Genomic DNA, 22889 nt, shown 5'->3' on the forward strand with positions numbered 1-22889 from the left:
CATCCGAAAGAGAGCTCGGCTGCAGCCAGCTTTACGTCGAGGACACAGCCCCCAGGCCGTGAGCAGCACCTGCTTCCTCCGTGCTGATGGTGAGCTCCTTGCTGGGCTCGCTGCGGCCGATCTTGTTGAAGGAGTACATGCGGATGCTGTACACCGAGGCGGGGTGGAGGTCCACAATGTTCGCCTGGTTGATGGTTGGGGAGATGTTGCGCGTGGACTGTTTAAAATCCCAGGAATCTGGAAAAGCAGAAGAATAAGAAAGGGGATTCAGCACCCGAATGCCATCCCCTGGCCTGTGGCACCAAGAGGGACATGTTCCATCCCAGCCATGCCGGGCAGGTGGATGCTGAAGTCCCCAAAGGCTTTCGCAGCGGGGTCCCCCACTAGAGACTCTGCGTCCCCCTCCTTGCTGTTATTTGGCTCTCAGTTTGGCTTCTTGCAAATATTGTCTCTTTAAATATTCCCTTTCAAATGCTCCCATCTAACATAAATTAACATATTTCATGAATGCCGCTCTCTCCTTTCTTCATCAAAGGAGCAGGGTGCAGAACATTCCCTTTACGGGGGTGATGGGGCCAGCTCTGCACCTGCCCGCACAGCCCGGCCCCAGGGAGCAGCGAGCCCCAGCCACGGGGTGGCACAGGGGGGGTCCACCGGCACCTACCGGACTTGTTCTTGTACTCGATGTCGAAGCCGGTGATGATGCTGTTCCCGTCGAACCGCTGAGTCCATCGCAAGTTCATGCTCCGGGCTTTCACCTCGCGGATCTCCAGCTCCGGAGGGTCAGGGGGCTCTTGGGGAGACACGGGGGGTCAAGAGCCAAAGCGCGGGGTGACAGGGAGAGAAAAAAACCAGAAATAGCAGGACCCTGTGAAGCTTTGCCACATCCCACACCCCGTGCGCGAGTTTGCATTCCTTCGGCAGCCCTCGTGGGTTCGGTGACGGGCAGCGCACACTGGGCTCACACACATGGACACGTACCTTGGACGGTGAGCTGGATCAGGCCTCTGTCTTCACCATACGAGTTGATCGCGTGACAAGAGAAGAAGACGGAGTCCCCACGGTCAGCTGGTTTCAGCTATGAATAGTTTGGGGAGAAGAAAGGAGCCACCTCAGCCTTGGCTGCCCCAAGCCCCCGTCTTCCTGCAGGGACCCCAGCCCACTCCTGCCCCGGGGGAGCTGTGCCTGTGGGCGCAGGTTGCCCCAAACTCCTAACCCCTGCTCAGATGTGCCCAGAGCTTTTATACTTTGAGGCATCCCTGGCACTGCCCAGCACTTTTAGAACCAGATCCCTCTGCACAGGAAGGCAAAATTTAGTGCAAGGAAAATGTAACCCACTGGATTTCATTTTCAGGGCCATCACAGCACGAGAACAGTGGCTGGTTTTAGCTCTTCGCAAGGCACTGCAAGCAGCTTTTCTGCATTAACTGCCCCTGTGCCAGACATGCAAGGATGCTCGGGAACGGCAGCGGGATGAAACCCCCAGAGCCCAGCCCCTCACCTTGAGGGTGGAGATGACCTCGTCGCCGTTGTCCTTGGTGGTGATGGCGTAGCGCATGTTGCGGTCGGGGTCGATGACGGTGTCGCCCTTCTCCCAGCGGATGATGATGGGCCGCTCGCCCCGCGCCGTGCAGTTCAGCTCCTTGCTCTGCCCCTTGATGGCGATGGTGGTGTTGGGGTGGGATGTGATCATGGCGGGGACTGCGGGAGGGAGCCGGGGGTCAGCGCCCCCTCGCCTCGCCCGGTGGGGACGGCCGCAGCCCGCAGCACCCCGCGGGGAGGCCGTGGGTGCGGGGCTCACCGAGAGGCCACGCAGCCCGAAGTGGAATCGTTTCGCTGCATTATACGGCTCAGGATCATAAAATAATGAAGCAGATAAATTTTATAATGCATAGCATTACACCGGGGTAGACAATAAAACGTGAAAGACAAATAACCAAGCGCACACTATAATGAAGAGAAAGCCTCCAGTCTGAGACGTGCGAGTATGAATTATTGACTAAGGTTTTACACTCCCGAGGATGAGAGGAAGAATGTTTTCCATCACAGATTTGCATAATTCACTCGTATAAACCTGGGCAGAATATAGAGCGCGATTCCACATCAGCAAGGCAGCTTTTGCATTGCAGATGCCGGAGAAATTTCCCCCCCCCACCCCCTCGAAGATTCCCCCCAAGATGCAAAGGAAGGGAGGGGAGCCCCCAGCTGTGCCCACCGCCCACCCAGGCGCAGCACCCTGCGGGGTGCCATCACCACCAGGAGGACTCGGGTTTTGGGTGGGCGAGCGGGGCTGGATGCTGGCAGCGTGGGGCGGCACCGCCGCGGCTCCCCGGAGCAGCGCACGGAGCAGGAAAACAGGCTGAGGGCGGGGGCAGCCTGGGTAAGCCGAAAAAAATGTAATGCATAAACAAACAGCGCTGCCGAGTCCCGCAGTAATATATGATAATGACAATCCGCAAAGGCAACACACACTGTTATAATGGGACACAAGAGGCTCTAATGAGCTACGACTTCTCGGCTTTCTGTGGCAATGTAATTCAATTAGCAGCTAAGGAAACCTTTCCTCCCGAGCTGCCGGCATTTTCAGGGTGCGGGGCATGCGCCCACGTGGCTGGCACGAGGCGTGAGCCTGGCCGCGGGGACTCCTCTGCCTCGTGACAGCTCTTCAGGAGCCCATGGAAATCCTGCCCGTGGCCAGCCCCGAGGACCCCGAGCTGACATGGAGGGGCAGGAGCGGGGAGAAAATAGCAGAGCCCGACCTGCTCCAGCGTGCGGAGGAGCACGAAGGCCGGGACCCTTGGTGGGAGGACGGAGCCGGCTCTCCTCGGGGCCCCGCGGAGGAGCCAGCCCGTGCCCTGCATGCGGTGGCCCCAGGAGAGGAGCTCTGTTTCAGGCTCTGCTTCGCTGAAATGCACTTATTGATGTTTGATTAAAAGCAGCTCCTTGGATGTAAACATATCAACTTCCCTCAATTGCCGGGGTCCCAGGAGAGCGGCACGTAGCCCAGAGCAGAGGAAGCAGCAAAACAAACCCGAAGAAAACCCCAACCAGCCGTGCACACAGCACGGACTGGGGCTTGGAGGCAGCAGCCCCCTGCACACCATCCCTGGTGCTGCCCCATGCCTCCGGCACACCCCCACACCCTGTGCTGGTGATGCCCCAGGCCCACGGTGACCCACGGGGTGCTCTGAGCCCTGTGAGCATCCTGCACGGGACCGGCTGCAGGGAGGAGGAACAAGGGAGGGAGGATGCTCACGGCTGTATCTCAAGCAGCCTCCTTCTGCCTCCTCACATGTGCAGGATCCTGCACACCAGAGCCTGGGTGCTGGATGTGAGTGGAATCGCTGCTGAGCACCCCAAACCCAGCCTGTGTATCCTGCCCCTGCACAGAACGGCTTCCCTCATGGGCAGCTTGCCTCCTGCACGGTCTGACATCCCATCCCTTGCGCCCAGCCTGCTTGGCTGCCCCGGCACTGCCTCGTTGCTCCCTCCGTGCCCATGGGCCGTGTTAACACAGCCTCAGCAAGAGGCTGGTCCTGTCTGCTGGGCAGAGATAAGAGAGATAAGACTGGCCACCAAGGGAATTGTCAGCACCCCTCATGCTCTGCCGTCCCCAGCCAGGCTGGGGCAGGAGCAGCTTCACAGCCCGGTGGTGACAACTCAATGAGAACGGTGACACACCAGTGACAAGGGCTGCTCCTGCCTCCCTCGCCCCCCTCTTCCTTGTTTAGAGCCAGCTCTGTGATGTTAATTTGATTGCACCCGTTTCAGCTTCCTTTCTACACTGATTAGCTGAGTTTCACCTGAAGCATGAGATTAATTCAAATTGCATGGAAGCAATCAGTTATGCTCCTGCAGTAGGACACCGAACGCCCTGGTACCTCTGGCCCTGCCCGGTGCCCGGTGAGCCCCCCCAAGGCTGGAGGAGCCCCCGCAGCCCGCACTGCCCCAGGGGGACCCGACCCGCTCCATCCCTGGCTCTCTGCTCCTGACGCAGCCATGTGCTAAATGGCATTTATCACGCGCTGTGATCTCCTCACCTGCGCCTGGGCCAGCGAGCCACCCCCCGGGTGGCTGTGTGCTCCTGTGCCCTGCTTCCAGCCTCCAGCCTCCCACACCTCCTGCTCTGCAGCGCACCCGACCTGGCGCTAACAAGTTGCCTTCAACAGCACGGATGAATGCACCAGCCCTGCACGGCAGCAAGGTATTACTGCTTCCAGACCAGTGCCCGTGCTCGGGGCTGAGCAGAGCAACTTCGTGGCACGGTCCCGTGGCCAGCGCATGCCCCGAGTGCTGTGCACCCTGCAAGGGATGGCACCCCACCAAAAGGCCGGCCTGGCCAGGGCCCCGAGGGTTAAATCTGCACGCAGAGCCCTGCGGTTTCCTCCTCGGCACCTGACAAGCAGCAGCTAACTGTTCCTGGCACTAGTGGGGCTGTGCACGCTCCTCTGATTTATTGCTTGCCTGCCTTGGTTAGCCCCGCAGCGCTGGCACGGCAGCACCCGGGATGTGCCGTGCGGCCGGGGGCTGCACCTCTGGCCCCGCGTGGTGTGGGGCCGGCGGCTCCCCTCTCTCCAACTGACCGCGGGTTTGGGCTCTGATTAACATTCATTTAACGCTGTCTGCAGTGGCCTGGCTTTAGACGAAAGCCGGTGCTGATCTCGCTTTAATTGGCCTGACATTTCACTAAACAAACAAAAATCAAAAAAATGAAACAAAACAAAGAGCCCCATATAATGCTTAATTGGCTGTGGCGCTTCGTCTACCTATTCATTCAAACCTTTTCAAAGGCTGCTGAGGTCTCCGGGAAATGTAAAAGCACATGCATAATAAGGTTATGTGCTATTCAAGTCAGCAAGCAACCTGTCCTGGGATGCAATTATACCAGATAGCAGGGACAAGGCAACAGTTCAGGCTCCAAGACTTCTGCACACTCACTCGGGATTAATCGCCTTGACTTTGTACCTGCGCCTTATTGAAGTATGTTGTTTGAAGTCGCTCGTTTCAATTCATCAATCAGCGGGATAAATTAAACAGCTGACAGGGAGAGGAAAAGGCTCCCCTCGACCCTCCCCGCAAGAAACGCAGGAAAGTAGACGCTGGCTGGGGAGGGGAGACGCCGGAGCGAGAGGGAGCGAGAGGCTGCCGCAGCCGGGCGGTGGGCGTTTGGCTGGGGGGAGCTGCAGGGGGGAGGCTGCAGGGGGGAGGCTGTAGCCCTGGCCGCTCGCAGGGTTTCTCTTCCCTGCCAGCGCCGGGTGCGAGACCTGGCCGGGATGCAGCATTGTGCATGTGCCCAGGGTTTTTGGGCATTCAAGGGAGCGCCCGCTGCCAGCCCCAGCTCCCTCCTGCCTCTTCGGCACCACCCCTCCCCTCTTTGTTAGGGAAACGACGATTTTAAGATAAATCTAACATGGGAAGCCAGCAAGAAAGCATGAGCCTGATGTTCTCAAAGGGTGCGTGGAGCCAACAGAAGCCAAATCCAGGTGTAAGGACAGCAAGGAGGGGAGCCGCGCGCACCGCTCTGGCACCGTGAGGATGCTGCCACAGGAACCAGCAGGACCGGGCTGTCCTCCCCTCCAGCACCTCTTCCTGGAGGTTTGAACTCTTACGGCAGCAGCAATCAAAATAAATAAAGAGGAGCTGGAGATTATGTATTCTGCTGATAGCAACGGGAGAGGAATCCAATAATAAGCACAGTTCAAACACGGTGTCTAACAACACTTCCCAGCCCATCCCTGTCAAATTAGCGAAGCTATTTCCTTCCCTCCCGTATGATGTAGATTGATTGCCTGGTTTTATTTAGGACTAAGTGTTTATAATCGCATAAGGGAAGCCAGTCCCTGCAGGAGGGCAATCGATGCCCCCCGTGCCCCGCATCGATCGGGGGCTGCGCGGTGCCGGGGCAGCGCCAGGCCGGTCCCTGTGTGTGCAGCGGGCTGTGCTCTGCGGGGGCACCCCCTGCAGCCCCCCCTGCAGCCGTGCCATGTCCCAGCCCCGCCAGCACAGCTACTTACTCTTCACGGTGAGAAACATGGACTTGCTGATGTCCGTGCCCACACCGTTGCTGGCCTGGCACAGGTAGTAGCCGATGTCCTCTTCCAGCACGTGGCGGATGAGCAGGGAGCTGTTGGGGAGGATCTGGATGCGGCCCGTCAGCGGGATGGGGTGATACTGCTGCGGGTTCCCACTTCCTAGGAGGGGGCGCAGACACGCAGCGATGAGAGCTCAGCCAAGCAGGAGGCTGCTCGTGGGGCTCGATGCTGGGGTGGCCAGGCCGAAACGGAGAGACCAGAGATCCCCAAACGCTGCCGTGTCGCCTCACACGTACCTTTTGCATGCTTCCACATGACTTTCGGAGGCGGGTACCCATCCACGGAGCAGTTCAGCACCCCAGCTTTACCGTAAATGCCATCCTGGTTGTTGGGCTGAACCACAAATCGAGGAGGCACTGGATAACAAGGACGCAAAGATGGCCGTTGGAGCCAAAACCCCAGCAGCTTCTTGCAGACCATCTCTGCTTACACGTGGCTGCCCTGTCTCCCCTGCCTGCTTCTATCCATGCTACACCCACCGCTGCCCACCCACCCAAGCCCGACATAGGGGCAGCCCCAGGGGTGCTCACCCCGCACGATGAGCTGCCGCTCGCGGCTGACGGTGGCGGCGGCGTTGCTGGCGATGCACGTGTAGTTGCCGTTGTGCTTGAGGGAGACGCTGGAGATCTGCAGGGAGCTCATGAACTCCTTGCTCTCGATGGTGACGCCTGAGCCGGAGAGGATGACGTGCCCGTCCTTCCGCCAGGTGATGTGGATGGGCATGTCCCCCGAGGAGACCACGCAGGGGATGTAGAGAAGCTGCCCGATGGAGGCTGGGGGGAACTCGAAGGGCTGGATCAGAGGAGGGACTGCGGAGGGGAGAGGCAACACACTGTACATCCCAGCCCTTGCCCGAGGGGACAGGCTGGTGGCACGGGGACAGAGGAAAAGCAGCTGGTCCTGGCTCCTGGCCCTCACAGCGGGTCAGTGCCCACCAGCCCCGTCTCACCACAGGGCACGGCCTTACGGAGAGGCGAGCCTGCTTGCCATCAGCACAACAGCTCACAAACCCATTGCATCCCTATCACCCAAAGCATTTGCTGCCCAGAAACTAAGGCAGGCTTTTGTTCCAGCCAGTAACGCTTCCAGGAGGGGGTGACAGCAGGATGTGACCCACCTGGGAGAGCCACCGCGCTCAGCCCAGTGCCGGGAGCCGCCAGCCGCCCCGACCCCCTCTGCGCACACCAGCTGAAATTCCACCTCAGCATTTATCTGCTCGCAGAAAAGCAGTTATTAGATGGATGCTTTTCTTAAAGGCACTGGATTCAGAACCAGCCATTATCTTTCTGATAACTTAATTAGGCAACCGCAGCATCTCTGGCAATGTGGGAGGGGGAAGAAAGCATAGAGAGGGAGACAATTAGCTTAACAAGGCTCAGCACCTGGTAGACGAGATCCTCTTTCCGCAGCCTCCATAATTAAATTAGCAGGCTGCCAATTGTCCCCTCGGCAGAAATAAGATGCCCTCTTGTACAGACGCGGGAGCCCCAGCGGGGAAGGGCTCACTGCGCCACTGTGCACGCCCCCGCTCTCCTGTACGCCGTCCCCCATCTCCACCCACACCTCGACCAATGCTCTCCAATGCTCCCAGTGCTCAGACCAGGCTGCCGGGGGCTCCAGGGCCGGGTCAGAACTGGGCTGGCCATGATGGGGTGGCCCAAAGCCTGGCCGGGCAGCCCCGCAGAGCAGAAGGTGCTGGGGCTTGCTCGCCGCCCCTTCGGGGTGCTGCCCATGGGTGCATGGGTTCGGCCCGGCCGCCTGCCCTGCTGCCAGCTGCAGCGACGTGGCTTGAGCTGCTGGAGCCGTGGAGCCAGCAGCGCCCGTTTTCCATAATTAATGAATAATTAATTGGGAATGCGCTGCAGTCTATTGCAGAGTGGGGCCGGGCTTATGCATCTCCAAATGCCCCACGGGCCACTTCCAGCACACGCAGCCTCTCGGCAGAAGAGCTCTCCTGGTTCCAGCTCCCCTTAACCAGGGCTTAACACGTGTCTTTCCTTCCCAATTGATTTCCTGCTGCATATTCTCCTCTTTTCGGCACTTCCCAGGCTCTCCTGCACCCCAGTGCACCCCAGCAGTGCCGCATAGCCCCACATCCCTCATGCTGTGCCTGACTGCAGAGCGGCTGAGCTGGCGTCCCTGCCGCTGTCACCTGGACAGCGCTGTGTGACAAAACCAGGACAGTCCCAAGCCTGCACGTGATCAGTTAAAACCTTCAAAGATGTCTGCAGGAATAACGAGCACCTCAGAATAACAGGAACAACAGGGCACCTCGGCTGGGTGCTGCTGGGGGACGCATGGAGAAGAGACCCGGCAGCACCCCCAGGCAGCCTGGGAAGCCCTGGGGAGCAGGGAGGCTCTGAGCTGGGACACGGGGACCCGGCAGCCGGGGAGGAGGCTCGGGGACTTCCCAACAGGGGCAGAAACAGAGATCAAACTGAACGGCGTGATCGGGCCAGGCACTGGCGTGAGGGGGCCGTAAAGCTTTTACTACCGCTTGCTTGGAAAGACCTGCGGCGTAACTCACTTGTGGCACGCAGCGTGCTCGCCAGGCACTTGTGGCACTAAAAGCTTTACGGCACTCATACCATCTCTGCGCACTTCTATTTCTTTATTCTGCTCCTCGGAGCGGGCTCCAAACGTAGTCGAGCGCATTCTCAGTTTTCCTGCCCGGGCTTTTATCCGGTGGCCAGAAAAACACCCAGGCAGGCAGGGCCCGGTGTAAATCTCCAGCCTGTGTGCTGCAGGTGGGATGAAGACGTCCGGCACAGCCAGAGCCACAAGCCGCCCGGCCCGCACCGCCCAGCACCGTGTGCTCGCCCTGCTCAGGCTGTCGCCAGCCCCTCGCCCAGGCAGCAAATCCAGGCTCAGGGGGGTTGCACGGCGGCCGCTTCCCAAAATATATGGATAAACTTCAGCATCCTGCGTCTGCCTTCGAGCAACTGGCAAAAGTGCAGCATGTAATTCAACTTCGCGTGCGCACATCGCTGTAGGTACTCCTTCCATGAGGATTTTGGTTTAAGGTGAGGAACACAAAGGCTGGCCATGCCCTGCTCTGGGGGTGTGAGGGGAGAGGGGTCCCCTCGGCGCTGCCCTAAGGTTAGCTGCAGCCCACACTTCTGCCTGCAAAGCCTTGGAGAAGAGCATTAGCTAATCAAGGGGTTGCATCTATAATCAGCTTGATGCACTCTCTTGCTAACCTGATTCCTAATAAGAAAATGGTGGATGGAAAGGGAGGGAGGGGGATCAGCATAAAATCCAGTCCATAAATACCCGGCTCGGTGAGAAAGAGGGAAAGACAATTGGCCAGCTCCGTCCCCAGCGTGGCTGTGTTTGTCTGAGTGATTTACTGCAAACACTGAGCTGGCGACAGGCAGAGCCGACCCGACAACTCTGAGGACGGGAGATACGATAGCTCCGCGCGCTCATAACACAATCTCAGCAAGTCACTGGGAGGGAATGCATCCGACTCAATTCATTAGGACTGATAGCTCCCTCAATGGGGCTGAATAATTGATGGCCTGGAGAAGCTTTTAAGATGTTCTGTGCGCTTGGAAGACCGAGAGTATTATTTTTTTAAAAGCTAACACACAGAGAAAAACATCAGTGAAGGTGATCCGAGCAAAGGTTAGATGTTTTAATACGCTATGTTTACACCGTAAATCCTTGCTCGCTGCGTGTAACAAGAAATGGATCCGGTGCGGCTCGGGGCAGCAGCAGGCACGCAGGTGGGTGCAAGGTGGGCGGGCTGAGCCAGCTCTGCCTCTCCTCGGTGCTTGGGGAGCACAGCCAGCACCCGGACGCAGAGCCCCCCGCCCGACGCTGCCCTGCCTCTGCCCACAGCAGGAACGGCCCCAACGCTCCCTGAACCCCAGTGCAATCGGAATGGCCCCAACCCAACCCGAAGGAGTTGCCCCGAGGAGCACGCTTGTGCCTTGCCCCATTCTGGGTGGGAGGATGGTGGGAAAGGGGCTCACAGCTCCCGCTTGCAATGTGCCAGAGCTGACCAAGCTTCTGCAGGAAGCACAGGGCTCCCTGGGCTGGGGAGGGGACCGTCTGACCCAGGCAATCCCCACCCGCTCACCTTTCACCGTGACGTGCACGCTCTGGCTGATGGAGAGCTGGGGCTGGATCAGCACGCTGCACAGATACTCCCCTTCGTCCATGCCCTTCTGGACGTCCATCAGCTTGAGAGTCCCGTTTTCAAAGACCACTTGGCGGTGGTTATCAGGCAGCAGCAAAGAGTCCTTGTACCACTTGATGGAGTAATAGGGGTACCCGATCACCCTGCAGTTGATGAAAGTGTCCCTACCCGCTACTGCCGTTATGTTCTTCATCGCTCGGATGCTCGGGGGACCTACATAGTGGGGAGGAAGGAAGAGGCAGGCTAGGTTAATTCCGAAGGGCAGCTTGTTTGCACACAGATCAGCTGCTAGTGCAGAGCGAGCTGCGCAGGCGAGTGAGGTGACAACAGAGCCAGGACCCAGCCTGGCCATCAGCAGCCTCCAGCGAGAGCCCCTCGCGCACACCTACAAAAGAACAGCTGCAAAAATCGGGGGCTGCGACCCTTGGCTGCAGCCAAACTTCAGCAAACTCCACCCAATCTTGCAGGCACAATGCTTAGGTTTGAATTTGCAGGCTTCAGTGCTGGGGAAGCCCAGCCTGTGAGTGCTGCTGCCCCTCAGAGGGATGTCAGCCGCTGCCTTGGAGCTCTCTGCTCCTGCCGCGGGGCGCATCCAGCCGGGGCTCCCAGGGGAGGTTTGGGAGACCTCTGGGGAGCACCCCCCGGCCGTACGGCCACTCTGCCCCTCTCAGGAGGAAGCTGTCAGCGCTTTGCCATCTCCTTGGCAGAGAACTGCATGCAGGAGCCTGACTGCCATTTGACAATTTGTTTAATCTCCACTAAAATGCACCGTTCTGAGCTTCCCACGGGCATCCCGAGCAGTGCCAAAAAGCCAGGCAGCCCACTGCTTCTGGCTGGCTCTTGTGCTGCCTGAAGGACTGGAAGAGTATTGCAGGTGAGTATTGCAACAAGAGGTTTCACGCTTCAATAATTACATTGTTCTCGTGGCCATTGTGTAAAATAGCAAACTAATCTAAAGATTAACCCTGTCTTGACTCCTCACCCTAAGCGCATGGCAGCATAACAGCTAAGCAGATACTCAGGGTAAGATCCCGATTGTGAAAGCACGCTCCCTCCTGAGATCCTTCAGCGCCCAGGATCCCAGGAATAAGGGGACACGAGGGGGCCACCCTCACACCCATCAGCTGTTGGAAGGGTTTGGCTGGAAGATGTGGCCCAAGTGCTCCAGCCTCATGGAGGGGGAAGGTGTTTGGAGGCGCAGCAGGGACCTGCCGTGCTGGGGAGCCCCCAGCGCACCGTGGGGTGCACAGGGAGAAAGAGCAGGGAAAGAGAAATTAGCAGCCTGCTCTCAGGCCTGTCACAGGGACCTGCTCAATTCCAGGGCAAAAAAAAAAAGAAAAAAAAAAAGCCCGAATCTTATCTAGTGACAGGCAGTCAGGAACTGGAAGAGGGGGAAAAAAGAAGACAATGAAACATCCTCATTCAGAACGCTGCTCCTGCTTCTTGTGGCTGGGAGATGAACTTGCTCCAAATTTAGTGGTAAGTGGCAGCAAAATTCAGACTCTCCTGGGATTCCAGCCAAAAAGCCACTAGATCCATTTCAAACCTGAGACACAGACAAACATAGCCCTTCAAGCTTCTTCCTCGGTAGATAAATTAATGTTACCTTGACTCTGGCTCCCACCTATAAGACTAGAAGCTTTAACTGGTGGTTATGAATGGGCAGAGGCTTACACCATGCCCTGTGCCTTGGAGAACGCCCTGGAACGCACAGAACAACACGCTCCAGCCGTAACAACGCGGCGATTAACGCGGCCATGGCTTTTAGCAGACAAAGAAAACACAGACATGACAAATCCAGGCTCATTTCCCACGATTTCCCGTGCTGCCTCATCGTTGCTTGTAGCGGGGATCCCTGCGCCCGCGGGCGCCATCCTGCCAGGGAGCGGGGCTGGGACCGGGGGCGGTGTGGGGGGCTTGGGGGCAGTGTGGAGGGTCTGGGGATGGTTTGGGGAACACACTGCAGGCAGGTACAAAGGAGCAGGTGGTCCTTGGCCAGCGCAGGTCACTTCTGCACCACCCCAACCTCCTCCCCAGGGTCCTTCATGGGAGGCACTTGCTGCACAGACCCAAAGGCTGGATGGGGCGACAGCAGACCCCAGTGGGGAGGCATTGCCCCTCTGGAAGCCTTGTTCTGGGTCTCCGGGGTTCAGAGGGTGGCCGTGCACTCAGTTCAGCTCCCTGCTCTGAGCCATGGGGGAGCTGGATGCCACGGGCAGGGCTGGGGGTGAGCGGGGCAGAAGGGGGCTGCAGAGACCTGCACAGCTTGGAAATGGGTGGGGGTGAGGAGGAACGATCTGCCAGGGAACAGAACACAACCAAAAGCCCAGTCAAAGTCCTATTCTGATATTTAAAAGTAGACAGGCACCTCTTACGTTTATTCGCGCTTGGTATTCGGCGCTGCCCACCGAGTTCCGCGCGGTGCACCGGTACACGCCGCCGTCCTTGATCTGCGGGCTGGTGACGTTCATGTGGCTCACCGTGGTGCCATCCGACATGGTGTACTGGTTGGTGCGGTGCCCGTTGTCCCGCGGGATGGGCTCGTCATCCAGGGCCCAGGTGACGGTCGGGGGGGGCGCGCCCTTGGCGGCACACATCAGGGAGAACTGCTCCCCGGGGTTCACCACCTTCTCGCTGAAGGAGGAGACGATGCGGGGGGTCCCATCTGGGGGGACCCAGGGGGAGGGGGGTTAGGGCACGGCAGCCACCGGCAGCAGTCACCCGCACCCCCGTGTCTTGTCTGATTTGGTTCAAGGGGATGCCAGGCACAGCAGTGACCATCCCTGGTCTGAACACCCAGTGCCCTGCACCCACGCCTGCTCATGAGGAGGTGGAGAAGATGGTTCACGGAAGGCAGCGCCTCGGCACAGGGGCAGGGGGTGGACAGGTCACTGCAGGACCCTGATTTTGGCCCTTGCCCCTGCATCCCTGAGCTGCTTGCAGACAGTTTGCACAGCCCAGGGGCTGGGTGCAGCCTGCCCTAGCAGCCCCCACCCCAGTGGTGCTCGCTTTCCTCCATCCATGCACAATGCATCCTGGTGAGCACCTGGGGTGCGGCAGCTCGGAGAGGGGCAGAGAAAAGCCCCAGCTGGCCCCCGCCCCAAGGAAGCCAGCTCACCCTCCAGCATGATGATGGAGAAGTCCTGTGCCGTCTGGGACTTGCGGGTGGCAAAGCACTGGTAGGCTCCAGAGTGGCTCTTCTGGGCGGCCGTGATGAGGAGGGTCTCGTTGCTGATGCCCCGGATGGAGATGTAGTCATCCACCACCACCAGGTCCGTGTTGCGGTACCAGCGGATGACGTACTCGGGGGACCCGCTGAGGGCACAAGAGAGGATGACGGTGCTGCCAATGCCCGTTTTGAGCTTCTTTGGTGTGAGGGTCACACGCAGAGGGTCTGTGCAAGAGAGGACGAGAGCAGGAGAGGTGTTGGCTGCGTGGTGGTGTTGGGCTGTGGGGCCAGGCAGCCGCAGGCCAGCACGCACCGCACGGCTCTCATCCTTCGTGTACTTTCTCCACCTTCCCTTCCCTGGATGTGCCAGCCCGACTACGTGTAAAATGTCACCGCACAATAAGGCAGGTGGCTTCCCTGCCCTTCCTCGTGCTGCCAGCCTGGCCTTTAATGTTGGCCCTGGTGTAGGGGCAGGGTGGCTAGAAGCAGCCGTCACAGCGGGGACGTGGCTGATACGATGGGGCAGTGCCGAGCCGGGGACGTGCCAGGGCGGCTCCGGTGCTGCTGGTGACAGCAGGAACCCCCAGGAGCAGAGCAGGCAGTAAATATTTGGCCTGCCCAGATGGTATTTACTGTTTGGCTGGAGCTTATTTTATGCAAATAAGCAAAACAAAGCACAGAGGCACCTAACAGAACATTGCCATCCAGCAATTTACATCCCCTGGTATCGCTCTGCCTTTTCCAGAGGTCCCTCTCTCGGCCCCGATTAAAGCGGTAAATCAGGGGATGTCTGCATGTCCTCGGCTGCAGCATTATAAACTTCCTCCAAATGCTCCGAGCACCGCATCAGACACGCTGTGTAGCGCTACGGCGGGTTCCAGCGCGCGACACGCCACGCTGAAATATAAGGCTTGTAATTTATACGGCTTTAGAAAGGCCTCGAGGCTGGATATTTACAAAGCTCGGCAGGACGCAGCTCTCCCCGCCGCCGGCACTCACCTATGACCGTGAGGGTCCCGGTGACCTCTGCAGACCCGAAGGTGTTGGTCACCTCGCAGATGTAGGTCCCGCTGTCCTCCACGCGCAGGTCACTGATGCTCAGCCCCGTGATGCGCTTGGCCCAGCGGCCGTCGGCGGGCAGCGGGCGCCCGTCCTTGAGCCAGCGGATAGCGGGGTTGGGGTACCCCGAGGCGATGCAGGGCAGCTCCACCAGCCGGCCAGCCTTCACCTCCCGGGACTGGAAGCTGTCTAGCATCGTGGGGATGGACTCCGCCGGGTCTGGGTTGGGAGAGGGAATAAACTCACCCGGAGAAGGAGGGGAGACAGGCTCCTGCCCTGCAGCCAGCAGGCAGAGCTGGTTTTAACGGGGAGGAGCCGACAGCTGTCTGAGCTGCCTGGGGACGCCAGGGGAGCCTGTGCACGGTGACACGGGCACCGTTGGTGACACAGGGACCGCCGGGCCACCTCGGCGTCAGCCGGCACTGAGCGGCTCTGCCCCTCCCTGGGGAAACGCAGCCGAGTAGCTGGTGGGACGGATAAACACGGCACTGGAGGAATTACTCAAGGTGACACGTAATTGGTGCAAAATACACAAATTCTGTGGCACATTTCAAAATTTACAAGCAAAGGGGCCCATCAGGCAGCTGGGAAAGGAGAAAATTAATCACCAAGTCTCAGGCGTGAAATTAAATTCCAGGGGAAAGAAACCTCTTTCATTACTCCCAAGCAGAAGTAAAACGCCGTGACGTGTAAATAATGACAGCGACCAGGAGGGGACCGAGGCACCGCGAGCGTGCGGGGAGAGGGGACGATGCATCCCGCGGCCACGCTGTGGGATGGTTTGGATGGGAGCGAGACCGAGCAGGTCCAGCAAGCCCGGCTGTCCCTGACCCTCTGTGGGGTTAATTCGAGGAGTTAGTGCAAGAGAGGAGCCCTGGGAAAGCCATATGGCGGGGAGCAGGGAGCTGCAGCTGACTGGCAGGAGAGGCGATGCGGCTGCGAGTCGGGCGAGCTCCCTCCCTCCCGAGCAGAGTAATTTGGGCAGTCAGCGGAGCCGGGAGCGCCCCGAGACAGGCGGCACTACGGACTGCGCCGCTCTGCTGCAGTATCGCTTGCACGTTCGTCACATCGCGTCAGGCTGCTCACATCGCGGGCTGTCACATCGCATCGCCTCGCGCCCCGTCGCCTCTCGCTCAGCTCACGGTGCCGCGCGGCACGGCGAGGGGCGGCACGGACCCCCTGCACAGCCCCCGGGCACCCTCCCACTGCTAGGACGGGTGGTGGGGATGCCACCGTGGCCCCCTGCACCCCAGGGAGATGGAGGTGAGGCTGGAAACTGTCGCCAGGTGCCTCGGTAGCACCGCTGGCACCGCGTGCTCACCTGACACGGAGAGCCGGGCTCCGTTGCTCTGGCGCGTCTCCCCGCTGTACTTGTGCTTGGTGATACACCTGTAGGTGGACAAGGCATCTTCCTTCTGCACGTCCGATATGTACAAACCTCCGTAAGAAGTAATAAAAAACCTATTTTCTGGAGAGACAAAGAGGAAAGGGAGGGGAAGGGTGAGCGAGGTGGCCCTGGTGCCACACATTCCCTCCCAGGCACCCAGCGCCCAAGGCAGGCAAAGCCTCGTGCTCGGGGCCAGGCACACAATGCAGGTCCTTCCCCCCCGGCGCTGTCTCTGCCATCATGTCTGGGGTCCAAATTTTCAGGCCAGCCGGCAACTTCAGGCCAAAATGGGCAAGCAGCAGTGGCTGCAATAGCAGCCCACGCGTGTGCAATATCAGCACGTGGGTGTGCAACAGCAGCCTGTGTGTGTGCAGTATCAGCCCGCCGGTCTGCAACAGCATCCTACGCATGTGCAACATCACCACGGGGGTGTGCACAACAGAGCACGTGTGTGCAATATCAGCACGGGGGTGTGACAGCAGCCTGCGCATCCCTGGGCACTGCCTGGGTGGTGGCACTCATCCTACAGCACAAACACCTGCCCAGGCACCGAGGCAGGCGCAGGGTGTCCTTGTCCCCACCCGCAGACCACAGCCGAGCCCCGCCAGGGCCCTGCAGCAGCACGAGGAGGGGAGCGGGCACGGCCCCGGGCTGGCCGTGGGCTCGCAGCAATTCCGCGGCTGCGGATGGAGAGGGGAGCACACACCACGAAACCCATCTCCGTGTGCTGCATAGCAACGCTGCAATTAAAAGTGAATCTGTCCTGCTGAGTTAATAATTAGCTTAACTTACTTAGAAGCGTGTGAAAACAAATAAGGGCTTGAGTTGATATTTGAGCACCGGGGGAGATTGCCAAGGCCACCAGGTAGTGCAGCACGGACACCACGGCGCTGGCCAGCAGCTTTCGGGTGGGTGTGCACAGGGGGAAAGGAGTTGTTCACTCTCCTATGAAGCCAGCCTCCCTGTCAAGCCTGACCTCTATAATTCATAATGAATATCAACAGTAATTAACATTAATAGAAAGGCCTGCACTGTGGCGCAATTGAGCAGCAATGTGGGAAGCAGGGCAAGCGGAGGTACTGGGGAGAAGCTCTGGGTGTCTGCGCTCCCCTTCCCACCTGGAAGACACCTTTCATCCTGCTCTACTACCAGCGCCAGCGGTGAGAGCGAGCCTTTGATCCCAGTTTCTGCGGGACCTCTGGGATCCTTTCAGCTGGCAGAAGCTCAGCTGGGATGGGGTGGTACATCTGTTCGGCTGCACCACGTTGCCAGCCAAGCCACCCCCTGCTGAAACACAGCGAGTGCAGACAAGCAGAATGTAATTAGCAGAGCCAAATGTTTGGAGTCAAAACCTCTAAACCTAGATTTTAAGTCAGCAATGGCTGCAAACGGCTCCTTCAAATCCCGCACCATGATGGGTAAACCAGGATCTAGGTGGTGAGGACAAACAGCTGCTTTTTCTTCCAGCACCTTTTTGAAGCACCTGGATATTCTTGATTTAGGTGGAGGACGGTGCCATGGTCAAACACTTAACAGCAGGAGAAATGCATGCGGAATATGGGGATGAAAGGAAAACCCTCCTGGAGCCTCCTGGCAGGATGGCAGAAGCCTCTCCCTGCCCGCTGCAGCAGCACTTGAGGCTACAGATCAACACAAAGCAGGGCTCTTCACCGCGAAACTGGAGCACATCCACCGCAAAAGCCAAGCTGATGGCAGCCCTGAGCCCTGCTGGCACTACCCCACTCCAGCTGCAGCTTAGCTAGATGTATGTATTTGACTCTAATTGTTTGATATGAGAGCATTAGGGACTCTAAACAGAGAAGAAATAGCAGCCTTAATAAGATATGAGCCTAGCCGAAGCTAACAGAAGGCAGAGGCTGGAAAGCCCGTGCAGATTGCCCCTGGAAGGAAAGGGAGCAGCCCTGAGATGCGCCGTGGGCTGGGGCTGCTCTCCCCACACCACCAGCAGCATCCTGCGAGCTCGGGACAAGGCTTGGAGGGGTCAGAGCTCTGCAGCCAACAACTGCAGACGCAGATTTGCCTCCTCACACTGCCAGCAGCATGCACACTGCACCACGGTGCAAGGGGACACAGGCACACGGTGGTGCCAGCCTCGTGCTCCGCGCCCTCGACCAGCAAGGTTTTAATGCAAACCTCTGTAAAAGGGAGGGGGGAGCAGTCCTGCAAGGCTACTGAAACCACATGCAAATCAAGCATTAATTTTTCATCTCCCATCAAACCAGTAAGCAAAGAGCATTGGCTGCACTGGAATTTGAGAAGGGGGGGGGGGGGGGGGACAGTTTCTATGGAAACAGCTGCTGCATTTTGCAAAGTGCTCCGCAGCCCCAGCTGGCCTCCCCCCGGCGCAGACACTTCTGTGCATGCCTAACTGCAGCCCCGCTCCCAGGCGCACTCGCTCGTCCTCCGGAAACAAAGGCGTGCAGGAGCGGCGTGCAACGAGGCCGAGGGGCAGCAGGGACCAGCGGCACCGCGTGCCGCCCACCACAGGGCCCTCGGGCAGCTTCCTGGACAGAGATGTGCGAGAAGGCCAACACGAGGACGAGAGAATTGCTGATCCCGAACACAAAACCAGCCCCGTCTGATCCCACCTAGGGCCCCGCACCAGGATCCTGGTGCTCGCTGGCTTTCCCAGACCCCGTGCCCAAAGTCAAGCCTCTGAGCCAGAATGTGAGCATGGGTTCGGAGCCCAGAGGAGCCGCAGGAAGGCAGCCAACACACCAGCACCCACCCCGATACCTCTCCTTGTGGGGCAAGGCACTCCCTGGGCTCCTCTCCTGCACAGCCCCCACGTGCTGAAAGCTTCCAGACGGGCAAAAAAGCTGCAGGTTTTAGTGCCGGCCTTGCTGCCGCACAGTGACAGGAGGCATCTGCCCCCTTGCAAGCCATGCCATTGCATTAAATGTAAGGTCTACACAACCTGACAGCACAGCTTCCATTTTATTTATTTATATATTTTTTTTCCAACAAGGGACAAATAACTTGGCCGAGGAGTGCTGCACTGGTTCAAGGGAAAGATGCGGGGCAATAATTGATGTAAACGGCTCTGACGGAGACCTCACCGAAGTGACTTATGGCTCAGTTAGCTTGCGAGATTAACGTCGAAGGTCGCGGAATAAAATCAGATCTTTCTGCCTGCCAGGAGGTGGAGAAGCTTTACGGGATGCAGAGGATTAAGTACACCCACAGCCAGGCTGGAGCGATGTGCCTCTAATAACTCTTCCAGGGAGACTTTGCTGCTGCTGAGGCAATGCCTCTCCAAGCCCCTGGCTCCCCTCTCCCCCCGCAGGGCCAGCAGGATACCAAAAACGGGGAGCTGGGGCTCAGAGGGGACGGGGGTAGTTGGGAGCCCCCAGGAGCCAGACGTTGCCCCCACAAAGGGAGAAACAAGGGGGGAGAGCACAGTGAAGGGGACAGAGAAGGTTAGGGGGGGTCTCCTGCTGTAGGTGCTCACACGTGCACACGCGTTCTCTGTTAGTGAAACCTCTTCCACATCCAGCTGCCTGTAGTGGCCATGAAACCTCAGCGTCAGTCCCAAGGGCCTTCCAATTTCAAGAGAAAAATTACAGTCGATACAGGTTACCAGTTACTGCTCCATCCAATATAGATTTATAAAAACAATGGGGTCAGGGCTTCAGGAGAGAGCACATTTTATAGTTCATAAGACTAATGAGATAACTTTCCCTCAGTACTCTGGGGCCAATATTTCCTTACGCAGTCTATTTTAACTGCAGGAGAATCAATAGGTGCCAGCGTTTATGAATTAGCCATACTTGGAGCATATGCAACCCAAGGCATCCCGGACAAATTCAATAAATGTTTGGTGCTATTTCTGGCCACGTTTAAAGTGACAAATGCCTCCCCGGGGGACAGCCATGGAGAGGGAAGCCCCAAAGTACAAAGCCTGTGGTTTTCCCCGGCTGCTGAGGCCGCTCTCCCCATGCACCATTTGCCCAGCACGGGACTCGAGCGGGGACAAGCAGCCTGGGCTCACCAAACCCAGCCAGGAGCGACCCCGGTCCTGTGGTCCTGGGGCTGCTCCAGCTGCCGAATGGGAGGCAGCAGGGCTGTGGCCACACACCACGGGTCCCTTTTATCCCTGCTGCCTGACCCCAGGTTCGGTGCCACAGCAAATACCTAGAGCAGAGAGCGCCTGGATTAGGCGCGAAGATTAAAGATCCATCCATCCATCCCAGAGATGTTAAATAGGAGCCGCGACTCAAGCCCAATGCAAATTTAATAAGAGCTGCACGATATCTGACAGATTTATTTACATGTTTCCCTGCACACGGGATCCCAGGGGACGTGTAAGGCAGTCACAGGCTCCCCAGCCCTTTCAAAGGAAACACATTTCTCCTACATAGCCATGCAAAGCTGAGCAGCGCAGAGCAGCCGAGCACCCAGCAGAACATTTCCACCTTGAAGTTCCGTGGGCATCTGTAAAATAACCGACTCCAGCTGAGTAAGTGGGTCATGCTTTGTACCAAAGGGCTCCCTGGCTTCTTTCTCCTCCTCCTCGATCCAGGAGGAACAGGGTTTTGCTGCAACAAGAAAACCCTGCCCTAGAAACGTTGTCTCGGGGAAGCTGCGGTACCTGCGCCTGCAGCGCCCCGGCCACGACACGTCCTGGGGCCAGCAGCGGGGTGGTGGCACTTTTTGGGAAAGGTTCCCTGATGGCAGAGCCCAGCGCTGCAGCAGGGGCTGTGCGCTCTGTCCATCCTGCTCACCGGTGCCGGGTGGCAGCTCAGTGTCCAGCACAGCACCGAGGTGCCAGCGGGCTGCAGGCACGCAGGAGCCGGAGCGCATCGTGGCACCAAGCACCAGCCTCCTTCACAAAGCTCCCTCCCAAAAAAAAAACCAGCAGGCTGGTTTGCATCACTGCCTCATCCAGCTGCGGTGCATGCATGCGGTGGAGGCTTCGGCAGGACCCTCCCCCTGCAGACCTAAATATCATCCATCCCTTCCCACGCACGCTCCCAGGCACCGTCCCCCCCGTGCCGGAGCAGCGGCAGCAGAAGCGCTGAATCACGGCGGCGGCTGTGGGGCACGGCAGGGAATTGAACCCCAAAACCATCGGCCCCCCTTCGCCAGGGCTGCTGAGCCGGGGAGGGGAGATCCACAAAGGAGGGATGAAAGTTGGGGAGTCATGACAGGCTTTCCGCCTCCCCTCCTTAATCTCCTTTATAAGCACGGCTCTATCTCCTCCCGTTACAGGATTAACACCCATCTCTCATTCTCCTCTTGCAACAAGATTTTATTTCTAATTACGCTGTAATAAAACTGGGCGCGCTCCCAGGGTTTCTTCCAAATGACTTGTAGACACTCGGCGAGATTGGATCCTACTTGGGCCCATTGTCAGCGCGTCTGCCTGACATTCATTAGACATGCATGAGGGAGATGTTTTAAGAATGGAATTGCATTTAAATGGGTTTCCTGAGAGGAAGAGATGAAACAAAAAAAAAAAAAAAAAAGCACGGGGGGAGAGAGAGAGAGGGAGAGAAGAAAAAAGCAGGAGCAGTTGAGAAGCGGATGTAATTGTCACCTCCCTGTCACACAGCTGCCAGGCAGCCCCAGCGCCGCATCCCCGTGCCCACGCACCCCAGGGCGCAGGCGGGGGCGAGCCCTGTGCCCGTGCACCCGGGGCCGAGAGCCGGGGCTGGGGCTGCCCTCTGGGGGCTAATCCCCTGCCAAATCCCACCCCGTGCACTCCAGAGCTGAAGTTCAGCAGCGGATAATTTTCTGGTGAATTAACTCTTAATGCTTTACACAATTACCTGCAGAAGCCCAGCCTGCAGGGGACGGGGGAATAAACCCAAAAGGGAACGCCGTGCTTTCCCCCAGCTTCGCGTCTGGCTCTGACCACCGGATTTATGGCCGGGGGAGAGCCGGGCGAGCGGCGGTGCATGAACACCCTCTGCAAACAACAGCTGTAAAGAGGAGTCACGCACAGCCTCCAGCTGGCAGAAGACATACATCACCTCCTGCATGGGTGCCCCGCGGTGCCCGTGCCCTTGTCCTGCGGCAGCGGCACCGTGGGCACCCTCTGCCGGCACCGCGGAGCACCCAGCACCTCCACTCCCTGCCCACCGAGGCTCGGGGCAGAGCTTTGGGACACCCCAAACGTGGGGTGTGTGAGGCAGCCGGCAGCGGCTCCCCCAGCCCGGCGGCAGCAGGCACCACGGGGGCCGCACGCGCCGAGCTGGCACCGCTGCCCCAGCCCACCGCGGCCACCGCTAATGACGGCCACCAGCTGCTCGGATGCAATCTGCGCCGCGCAAATTAATCACCTGCAGCATGGCGAGAGGAAGTTAATCTGTGCGTGGACACCCAAATCGGAGGGAGCAGAAGCCGATGAATAAATTACTCAGTTCACGAGGAAGCTGCCAGGTGAGAATCACTTTGTTAGAGCTCCCCCACACAGTGGCCCTGGTCTCCCTGCCACAAATCACCTATTATTTCCCAAAATCTTACAGGCCAAACAGCAATCTGCATCTACGTCACTTTATCAGTGCAGTGGGTTTGCTTCCTGCGTTCCTCTCTCTTTGGGCAATGAAGGCACACGGAGAAGTTTCGGTTCTGTGCACGGGGAGCTTTTTAAAACGGCAAAGCTGCAAACACGACCCTGGTAGATGCTTAAGGAAATCGTCTGCAGAAACGTTAATTTCATTTAACACGAGGAAATGAAAAATGTTGCTGTCACTTTAATGTTTTATGCATATATTACTTCCAATGCACAGTTGCCTCAGACATTTTCCTGCTCCAGTTTATCTGCTTGCAGTGTGCGGCCGTCGTGGATCTAACGAGCCGATATCTGGATGCAACTTCCCAGATACGGGGTTAGCAGTCAGCAAACTTGGCAAAACAGATGTTAAGAAAGATCTCTTTCTATTAACTCCCTTGGAAGCAGCATATCCTGCAGGGCTGGTAGGAGTTATTAAATCAAGAGTAATTATTTACCAAAGGGCCAGTCTTGGAACTCGTTTTCGTAGGAGTAAATCCAGAATTATGCTGCCTACAAAA

At 58.2% G+C, this 22889-nt stretch overlaps 1 protein-coding gene across 3 annotated transcripts in view; it reads right to left on the reverse strand.

The window, feature by feature from the left end:
• The window catches only part of DSCAML1 (DS cell adhesion molecule like 1), a 97947-nt gene that overhangs the window by 13201 nt on the left and 61857 nt on the right, over positions 1–22889 (reverse strand). For 2 of the 3 annotated variants that reach the window (XM_066981136.1, XM_066981137.1), the window contains 12 exons: positions 15786–15932; positions 14405–14683; positions 13355–13630; positions 12605–12901; positions 10177–10449; positions 6623–6901; positions 6329–6448; positions 6015–6191; positions 1502–1701; positions 982–1078; positions 665–793; positions 70–237 (listed from right to left, as the gene is read on the reverse strand). In XM_066981136.1, coding sequence (XP_066837237.1) covers positions 70–237; positions 665–793; positions 982–1078; positions 1502–1701; positions 6015–6191; positions 6329–6448; positions 6623–6901; positions 10177–10449; positions 12605–12901; positions 13355–13630; positions 14405–14683; positions 15786–15932 — 2442 coding nt within the window. Of the gene's footprint in view, positions 1–69; positions 238–664; positions 794–981; positions 1079–1501; positions 1702–6014; positions 6192–6328; positions 6449–6622; positions 6902–10176; positions 10450–12604; positions 12902–13354; positions 13631–14404; positions 14684–15785; positions 15933–22889 lie in introns of those variants that run through there. The other variant, XM_066981138.1, reaches the window with a different exon arrangement.

Source organism: Anser cygnoides, chromosome 21 (genome assembly GCF_040182565.1).
Source record: "Anser cygnoides isolate HZ-2024a breed goose chromosome 21, Taihu_goose_T2T_genome, whole genome shotgun sequence".
NCBI lineage: Eukaryota > Metazoa > Chordata > Aves > Anseriformes > Anatidae > Anser > Anser cygnoides.